General features: G+C 39.1%; 1 protein-coding gene across 2 annotated transcripts in view; it reads left to right on the plus strand.

Moving 5' to 3' along the window:
- TNS1 (tensin 1) overlaps positions 1–10,008 on the plus strand; it is a 1,078,078-nt gene extending 1,068,070 nt beyond the window's left edge. For both annotated transcript variants that reach the window (XM_078679262.1, XM_078679263.1), the window contains 2 exons: positions 2,236–2,265; positions 6,993–10,008. In XM_078679262.1, coding sequence (XP_078535388.1) covers positions 2,236–2,265; positions 6,993–7,134 — 172 coding nt within the window. In that variant the 3' untranslated portion in view covers positions 7,135–10,008. The remainder of the gene's footprint in view (positions 1–2,235; positions 2,266–6,992) is intronic.
- Positions 10,009–10,781: the final 773 nt, after the last annotated feature.

Genomic DNA, 10,781 nt, shown 5'->3' on the forward strand with positions numbered 1-10,781 from the left:
AGAGAGATAAAGAGAAAGAGAGAGAGAAAGAGAGAGAGAGAGAGAGAGAGAGAGAGAGAGAGAGAGAGAGAGAGAGAGAGAGAGAGAATGAAGTGTTGCAGCCCTGTACGAGCCAAAGAGAAAGAAACATTGATGGATTTGTCGGAAGGCGTGTTGTAAGATACTCTGCATAGCAGTCAGTCTAGTGTCAGAACGACCCTGGTTTCTCTGCGCTTCTGCCTCCCCAGAGGGGTGTCACGTGAGCTTTTTGGAGTTCAGGGTATAAATGGCATCAGAAGGATTGGGTAATTCATCTACAGGAGAAAGATGACAAACTTGGGCTTCTTCGCTCCAAATACATGATTTCCAGAAAACAGCCGGGTCAAGCCTTAGAGCTTGCAAAGTAGTAATGTGGTATCTTGAATAGAGTTCCGTGCCCTACGCATAGAATACCACACCAAACTTCATCATCTAACATATCTACTGCTGACACCTGTACTTTCCTAGTAGTCAGTCCATATGATATTGTCAGAAGATTTCTAGTAAAGATGAAGTAAGGCCTTTTTCGTGTGATGTCAGTGCCTTTTGTACTATATATAAGGAGGTAGTTCTAAGTAAATGATGTTCAGCAATCCACTCTACGCCACCCCACTCTACTTCACACCACACCACACTACACCACTCCACTCCATAACACTACACTCTATTCAACTTTAGAACACTCCACGCCCCTTTATATCAGTAACATTTAGCCATACTGAATAGCAGCCACACTTGAGTACAACATGGCTAAAACATATTAGCAACAATCCAGAGACATTCCAATTGCAGCAATCGGGAACATCCTGACTCCAAATTAAAAAACTAAAATATATAAACATGTAAATTAGGTCAAATTGGACACTTATACAGTTGCATTAAAATGGACCCAAGGCTTCGATTACTGGTGAGTTCAATGCCCAAGCCAGTGTGAGGATACAACAATGTATTGTATTAGCACAGGAAATGGCATATCAGTTTGGCTCCCAGATAATCATAACAATTAGTGAAGGGCTTGGTTGGCCAGGAGGCCCTAATGCGTGCTTTTTGGCATTAGGTTAAATGCACTGTTTAGCCTTGCACATCATTTAACAGTTTTTAAAAATAAATAAAAAAGAAGACCAAAACACTTCATTTTGTGTATGCCCATTAATGAAAGAGAAATGCAGCCACGTGGACAAGGCACTTTAAATAATACCGGGGAATGATTTCCAGGGAACACCAAAGACAACATAACAAAACAAAATACATTACAAAGTAGATTTTCAATGCCTTTAACCCCTTGGCTGCGGCAGTAATTCCGGCGCGGCGCTGGGGGGAAGGGGGTCGCGCGGCACCGCCATGCTTGTGATGGAACCACTCCGTCATTAGCGCGCTGTGCTTATGAGTGGTTCAGTCACGGCTCCGCGGCATGATGGAACCACTCGGTCATGAGCACATCATGCCCGTGGCTCGTGACGGAGTGCTTCCGTCACAAGCATGGAAGGAGTTAAGCCACCTGGAGGAACCCACCAAAAAGGAAGCTTTGACGAAGACGACCAAGAAAGAAGAAAAAAAAATAGTCCCAGACACGAACAGATAAGCACCAAACTGGACAGACACTAGTAGTTAGGCGCTGCTCCATGGGAGGAAACAATTGACAACAAGGAGGGACATAGAGGAAAAATTAACCACTAGAAAGCAAGCCTTTTTAAGGACAATGGAAGTGACAAATAAAAAGGCAATGGGCGGGCTGTAAGCCCACAGAGTAAATACAGCATGTCTTGAAGTCACAGCTTTGCGGGGAGTTTTTAAAGAACATTAGCAAACACACATTTCCATGGAAGAAAAGAAAAGAAGAGTTCCTAGATTATTTGGAAGCAGTTCATGGCACTTAAATTATTCTGGGAAAGAAAATTCTAAAATAAGTTTTTAAATTTAGGGTCTGAGAGTCACATTATATTTAGAGCAAAATAAAGAATGAGAGCAACAAATTGTTTATTATATGAATGATCTTTTGCTCTCTCCTTGGATGCATGACTGGTATATGATGAACCTTGCTGTGACCCATTATAACTCTTATTTTCTAATCAAATAACCTGTTCCTCTTTGTATTACTAAGCACTATTCATGTAGTGACCTGGCAGTGTGAGTGCTGTTCACACAGCTAGGATTAATACAAGTGAAGCTTTATGGACAAGCACACTAGTAATGGTATTTGCTGTTTTTTCCTACTAGATGGACGAAGTCTGAAAGAGGTCCAGCAAAGTAAGTGCCTTGGCTCTGATACCAATTATGGATAATGTTGCATGATTGATGAACTTCATGGGTTATGACTGTTCAGGAGTAATGAAGATGGGGATTTGTGCTATCTTTTCAGTAATCCTAGAAATTGGTCATCGATAAGTGTACTCTCGACATCTTCTGCCTCCATGGCCAAATAATGATGTGAATTTCCTTCTACCTCTCTCACCAACGTTTTGCAATTAATCTGTGCCAGGGCTCTATTTTTTTGTCCAAGTGTGGACCCTGCAGTGTTCCAGGTTTATGATGCAGCAGCTCTGGCATGTCAGTCCCAACACTGTCAAACTGGGCACATCAAGATCTCATGACCACAGGCAAAGGGTTGAAGAGAGCCATAGGGAAAGCACAGTGAATCCCAATGTTCATCCTCACATCATCTGCCTTTACCTCTCACAGCTCTATTTCTTCTTGCAATAGTTATGCGCTATACGCAACACATTGGCTCGAATAAAACCTTTGATTTTTCCTTCCATCCTCTGCCCTCATGAACAAAAAGTCTCTGTTGAAGGGGTACTATCTCTTTCAAACAGTGATCCACTGGACCTGCCTGAAAAAGGTGACTTTCTGCCAGAACTAATTTTAGTACAGCCACAAGCATTATAGGCATGGGCATATACTGCTGCTACGCTCGCTATTTATGTATGCTTGTGTGAATAAATAGATGGAGAAAATTGGATAGCTGAACATGAGCAGAAGCCGAAGGATACGTTTTAGAATTCTTTACAAGGTTTGTTCAAGGAAGAGAATTCTTGTTCTATATGTCACTAATATTCTTTTAAGAGATGAAAATTCAGATGCTCTCTAGACTTCAGGAGGGACGTGGCAGTTCCTGTTTGGGGATGGGGGAATTATTCAAGATTTTGTAATTTGGTTTGCTCTAATTTCATGGCTTTTATTTGCAATCTGAGGATGTGTAGGTTTTTAGTGAGGCTGGGAGGGGATTTCATTATACAACAACGTGTGCAGTATCCTCCTCTTAAGGTTGGCAGTATAGTAAGAAAGTTACATAAGCGAAATCTCCACTTCACCACCAGTAGAGGGAAAAAGGAAAACCTTCTTTATACAACGCTCACCCACTTTAGTAGTGGCATGACTGCTATAGGGCAGGATGGTCTCAACCGTATTCCAGGGAGCTCTTTGAAGAATTTTGATTTTGGGGCGAAGCTTTATATAATATTAGATAAAATTTGCAGCGCAGGAGAGCGGTGCGCCAAACAGGTTTACTGAGGGCAGGGACCCTTAATGGTAGGGCATACCCCTACCGCACCTAGAAGAGTACATTGTACCTGTCTCTAGGGTACTTCCAAGACAGCAAGTACACCACTTTTTAACTGCATGCAAAAGCTTATCTTCAAATGACCAGTAAATCATCACAGTATTGCACCACTGGGGGAACCATTTAAGTTTTTTGCCCTGAGGAATGCCCAGGACCTATGTTAGGTCAGTAGTACAAGAGCAGAACCATATCAGGTTTTAACACTAGGGTCATGCTACCCCAATATCCTGTTTGCCCCATGTAAATATAGTTTTATACTTCCCCAACCCCCACATCCCCCACACCACCAGAAAACTGATACCTTGGGGTGGGTGCGGAATTTTACCTAATAGTATTAAATCCCCAAAATACTAAATTCTTCAAAGAACTCCCTGAAATGTGGTTGAGCCCACCCTGACCTTTAGGAGTCAAGGTGAACCTGATGATGAAGCATGATACTACTAGAGTAGGTGAGGGTTGTATAAAAAAGGTTTTCCTTTTTCCTGTCACTGAGTGTGGTGGAGCGGCAGTGTAACTTATGTTCCTTTCTTACCATACTGCCACCCTTAAGAGGTGGATGCAACACAGTTTGTTGTATATATAGCAGGGAGCACATATCCCCTTACCTTTTCTATGCAAAAAAATCTTTCCCCCCCTCCTGGGTCCAGGGGTTCATTCGAACTCTTGCACTTAAGAGTTGAATTGATTCCATTATATAGCCAACACGTTTTGTGCTCTACACTGCTTTGTCACTGCTCCGATATTAATCAATCATTGCAAAGAGGTTGTTACGTGAGCACAACGCCATCATAAATCGCCAAATCCTTATAAAGGGAGAATCAAAAATGACAGAAATGCAAAAAATGGGAAGAACCATGCCAGAAATACTGAGCTAAGAAAGCTTTTAATATCTAAGCCTTCATAAAGCAGTCTAATCTTTCAAACATGTTAGCTGTACAAAGAAGGCAAAACCATGATGATACTTGCCATATAAAATTCTGATTTGGAATTTTATTTCACATTTGAAGATTCGTTTGAGATAAAAATAAGTGAAGAAGAGAAGAGATTGAAATTTCTAGTTTTGCACCAGGATTGAGATACTTGTGTGCCTTTGCATAGGTACATAGAGGATTGTTAATCGGATGTCATCATGTTCATATTGTTTGCGTCCAGGAATTTGTGTAAAGTTGTTGGGCGCATTCAGTATTACACACAAGTACAGTGAGCGTATTTCTGTACTCAGAAGGCCTGATTCACAAATGATGAGGCATTCTATACAGTCTCTATCAGCAAATTAGTAGCTTTCCAATTTTTGGGTTCAGCGTCATAAGAGTCATAACCTACTTGGCATACACCTGGCATTCCTACCCCTACATCATCTGATGAGAAACAATAGGTGTAGCTATGGGGTACGTGTGCAAATGTATTATTGTATTCTGGGGAAATTATGATATTTATAGTTAGAATTGCATACACCTTCTATGCTTAACTTTACTTTGTCTGAATAGCAACAACCTGCTGGAGTAGGTTTAAGATATATATGAAATTCTGTCGTTATATTTTCCTCATGGTTAACATTTTTTCATATTAAAGGATCACTTTGCCTGCAATCCCTACAAACCCACAGAGGTGCATTGGGTTATCTCTAACTCTCATTGCACCACGCCTGCCTTCATAATGTAGGTGCATGTTTAGAAGTTAATATGTACAATGGGAAGGACATTGTGCTATCAATGGAATGCCGACCATACAAATTCTCATACATGCTCTAGGATTCATTTTTTCATCTCGCTGAGATCTTTGTTATAAAAGCAATAGAAACACTAAATTCTGAACTTATCACAGGGTGGGCACATTTTCAGAGGTTTAAATAGCAACCAACTCCATGGTCTTTGGAAAACCTGTCAAACATCAAAAAGTATACAATATTTGTCGTAGGACTTCCCCATGAAAATCTTGACATCCCATATATATTTATACGCTGCTAAAAAGGGGGTTTCTTGGGGATGTACTTCATAGAAAATCATTCTCCTCCACAATGCCACTGTGTGTAGCAAATCCTCCCATTGTGCCATTGTGCATAAATGTTTCAGTTGAGAACTGTGATGTAAATACATTATAGTATGGATTGTATGTAGTATTAATAATCTTACTAAAAATAGAGCCAGCAAATCTTTAGTAATTTGATGAAAAAATGGAAGCCTTCTCAAAGAATGAAAATAGTCAACTTGCCATCATTTTGTAAAACAAAATAAATTGTCTTCAGCCACAAATTCCATCGCATCGACACCACAGAAAATATAACACAAGTGTTCCAGATGAATGCACTTAAAAGAGGGGTTAAACTCAATCACATATTTAAGCTCATTGCAGGTACTCTATAGTCACTATAGTTATGTGGTCAAAGAAATATTTGGATTTGATATAAAGTAAGTGGGTGAAGTTCCTCACACATTCGTTTTACACTTGTTATTATTGGTCTTCAGTCTTTCAGATAATCTGAAAGTGATTTGTACCAAAATATAACCTCAAATGAGGATGGATTAAGTGCAGCTCTAATGAAACATCTAATGATGGAAGAAGTGGAAAGGGTGTAGCACCAGTTTCTCATTCCAGTACCAGTTGAAGTCTTTTCTAGTAAGGGCCGCTAGATCCTGCTAAAGATCTTTGCTTCTAATTCCACCATTGTGGGTTTTAGAAATTGTTTTACTTTATTGTATTTTGTTCCTTGCTTTCGCTGCTGGCCTTTGTGTGGTTGCCAAGTGTAAAGTGCAGTCATCACATACAGTAGTTGACTTTAACATTGCGTTGCTGCAAAGCACCTTTCAGCTTTTTGTGTTGCTGGTCTTATCTTGTGATAGAATCATAGACAGATTCAGCTTTGTGTTTGCTCTTATTGTGAAGAAAAATCTCAGGGACAAAGTAAGAAAGTCAAGAATAAACTTTTTTATTGTGTTGAACCTGTTGAATACAACAAATGAATTGACAAGCCTTTTTCCTACCCGATACTCACTGTTCTTAAGAAAGTTTTAAGAAGTGCAAAGTGTTCAGCCAAGGACATTTTACACTGTTGTAAATGCAATCTATGCATGAAAATTCTGAAAATCTTGTTTTTGCAATATGGGATCTCCTGTGTATTTGAGCAGTTATCCCTCTTGCATACATAAGTTTGACATATTTTTTTAAACCGTTTTGTGATCCAATAAAAAATAATTATTAGGAAGTTTGAGGTTTGAAAAAAGTATGCTTAATTTTATATAGTGGTAAGCTAGTAAACTGAAAAACTTCATAGAGACCTTTTTAATTCGAATTGGTACAAGACCTTAAATGTCCCATTTAATAAACCGTCACATAAAAAATCTAAAATATTGTTTAAAAACCTTATAAAAATCTGCTAAATTCTTAAATGTTCTTCTTTCTTTTCTTTTCACATTAGACTCTTCGGTTTCGTTGCAAGAAAGCAAGGAAGCACAACAGACAATGTTTGCCATCTGTTTGCGGAGTTGGACCCAGATCAGCCAGCTGACGCCATTGTCAACTTTGTTTCCCGGGTCATGGGGGGCACCCAGAAGAGATGAGCCCACAGGATATTTCTTGCCGTGATTTTTTTTGTTTGTTTTTTTCAAGAGAAGGACTTTGAAAGGACAAGCGAAGGAGAGAGAGGAAGTGCATGATGCGGTGGAAGGAAGTGTATTGGGGAAAGTCTAAACAGTGGGGAGAATCTACATCTGCAGATAAAAGAGGAAATGGTGCCAGCTAATTCCCTGTTGAAGGGAACACAAGTAAAAGCGAAGTGGAAGATTTGGATTTTGAAATCTGATTGGCTTTTGGATCATTGTTAGTGGAAGGTAAATCCGGCAGTCTAAAAAATGTATGGAGCAAATTTTGGGAACATAATACAATTTTGTCCATTTAAAATAAATATTAGCTTATAGATAAAATAAGTTACTATTAACATCAGAACACCATAAAGCCACAATTTATAAAATTATATTTTCTCAAATATGTGGGTCTATTGCAAACAAATGCTTTAGACTGACTATCTCCCTGTCCTTCTCGTTGCACCACCCTGAAGCCAAACAGTGACTCAATGTTGTACTGTGTCACACATTTATTGATATTTTATAAGCACTTAGGCACATATAATTGATTTTACTCTGGCAAAGGGTGATGTAAGCTTGATTAACTCTGCACATAGTCTCAACTATGAATGAAAAGGTAATCTCTGAAAGCTGAGAACATCCTCACTGAAAACATCCAAATAATCTAGATTATTTGCAGCTGTCAGAGAAACAGGCTTTATGAAGGTTATATTAATTTTGCCATTACTATAACTTCACTTGCACTGACTTGGAGGCTTTCACAAAAGTACTTAAGCAATACAAAGGAACACTGGATGCTTGGCTGACCATCAACATTATTGTGTATATTGTGCCTTCAACGTGGTCTGTCCATCTACACAAATCAATATCTGCTTGGGCTTTGTAACATAGCTCCATTATATTATGGGACATTACAACCTGTGTTTAGAACTTTAAATCAAAGTATTCTGGAACTAGTAGCCCAGAGTATCCCATACACCCTAGAATGCATGCTGGGGTTAGAAAGATATATCTATGTCAATTAACATAGAGAACTTGCCAGGAGTAGGAAGTGCTTTAGAAATACTATTAAGATACATTACAACACAACGACAATTAATTTTAATGTCTCAACCTCTCTCCAATTATTTACATTAAATATGTATTTTTTACAAACCAGAGTATTTCATTTAAATTCTAGTTAGCTTTGAAATTTTTGTCAGACCATAAACCCAAATAAGATTTGGATGGGAATATATGACTCTAATGCAGTGGTGTCATAAAACGCTTAGGGAGCGTGCCAGAGTTTTAGCGCTAACACAGATCATTAAAGTAGAGACATCCTCTAGCCAAAGGCGCCGGGATTTATTGCTGGATAGTTTAAGATGATATTGGACATTATGTGGAGTTTCATAAATGAAATCCCTAGGCAATAGTGTGTAAGAATTTCATTGCTTCCTAAATTGATTGATTTCCAAAGCTGCCCTCACTTGGCGGGTTTGCGTTGATTATAATGCCACTTCAACACTAGACAGCTGATCCAAGAGCACGCTTATTTCAACACCCAGTCTTGTCGAACATTCCTCAGGCCTTCTGAAGCCTGTTCTGGGGATGCAGAGAAACTGCACTTGCAGGTTCACACCTTTGCTTTTGCTTTCAGAGGCAGTATCTGTCAAACCTTTAAATAAATGCTAAACATTCCATTCTCTTTCTTGGCTTGAATTTTAAGAAAATATATAGGTGGTTGTAAAACTCAAAGGTCAGACATGGTACCTTATGTCCAAATCGCTACCAAAGTTTATGCTCTACAAAGAAATTCTAGTTCACAAATGTACTTTATCTGTATTCTGTGATGACAAGTATAATTTTTACTAATGAAAAAATGGAAATTGTAGAGATAAACTGTGTGATTTGTCTATGAAGAGAAAGACGTGCTCCGCACACTGATTTCTGGTGATGGGCGGTGTGCCATACCAAAGTAATGAGATGAATTTGAAAGTCAGGCCTAAGAGATTAGATGCCCAAATTCATGGCTCTCTCCAGGTTGCAGGCCCATCAACCTCATCAGTATCTTAAGGGACTTAAATCACTGGCAACTGTGTGTCAGCGAAGAGATTATTGGCTCATGGTACATGTTTAATGACTGACGCCATCTTGGATTCTATTTTCTGTGTTTTTTAATTGAAAGAGCCTTGGGAGAAAGCATTTGCCCAAGACATAGATCATTTTCATTTGAGGAGTCAGCAGAGGGGACTTCTGTTTGTTCAACCCAAGTTAATAAGTGGGAAGACAGATGTTTGCATGCTAGTGAGGGCAGCATTATTGGAGCTGCATGTCTATGAATGACCAGCTGCCACTGTAGACTCTTGAACATATTATAGATTGAGTATGTTTAAAGGAGTACTGAAGAGTAAGATGTGTCCCAGCCAGGGCAGGGGATAGAGAGTGTCAGCATTTATATTAAAGGTTGAACAGCATACTGCCTCTAACACAAAAAGAAGACAAAATGTTGTTGCTGCCACCACGCTGGACATCACCCGGACACCCCTTTCACCTTTACAACAGCATTTTCCTGTTATATATAATATATATATGAAATATACTGACAAATACTGTAAGCTAATCAAATTTATGAAAAAAGGTAAAATCTACAAACAGAACCCAAATATTTATTTTTTGCCATATTGCTTAGTGTGCATCCTCCTATAAACAGATCTTGTATAGACTTGTCTACTGTATGTATAACTAAATGCATAACAAATGAAAAGACAAAATTTATTTTGACTATATAATACCACAAGCAACCAAGCAGATTTACGAAGGCAACATTTACTTTTTTGCAGAATGTATTATAGAAATATTGTGCCTGTTCCCCCTCCTACAGCCCAGTCTACGTCATTTCCCATTTTGTTCTGTTTTAGACGCTGAAACGAGAAAGGTGCTTGCAAAGAGGGGATGAGTGAGTGAGAGTGTGGGACATTTGAGTAACACAAGGGTATTTCTGTGTGCAAGGGATAATTATCTATTATTATTTCTGTGCCATGTTGGATTCTGCAATGTAAAGATGGTTCACAGCAGTAGGTGAGCCTATCGTAAAGAGCCGGCTGTTAGGTTCTGCAGCTTAGTCAAGTTGCCCAAAATGTGGGATATCACATGGAGAGACGCCTGGCAAGAAATATTGAGAGGACACATTCTGATGCCCACCATGCTACACTTGCACTGTTATGAAAAACATGTCCATAGGAATTGTCTTTAGTTATTTTTGTTGTCATTTTCAGATATATTATGCAAAAGTATTCACTCGCTCCTTACATTTAGAACACTCTCTACCAACTACTGGCATGGATGTTTAAAATTCATGCCTGCCAGCTGCTTGAAGAATATTTCCTTCAAATTATTCTGTGCCTTTTTCAAACAACTGGGTCTGCTGTAATGTGTTTATTTGAAGTCAGGGTATAAAACAATTGACTGGTGGAACAGCAGTGCCAGATATGGCCTTAAACAGGATGTAAATAAGGACCTTCTAAATGTTTTGGGAGAGGTAAGGTATATTTGTGTTGGGGAACAGGCAACAAAAATGCTGGTGGTTTAAGGGCTAATCCATTCTGGCACCAGCATTCCGAGCTTCAGTATGGCAACCATCA

The sequence above is a fragment of the Lissotriton helveticus genome, chromosome 3_1, assembly GCF_964261635.1.
Source record: "Lissotriton helveticus chromosome 3_1, aLisHel1.1, whole genome shotgun sequence".
NCBI lineage: Eukaryota > Metazoa > Chordata > Amphibia > Caudata > Salamandridae > Lissotriton > Lissotriton helveticus.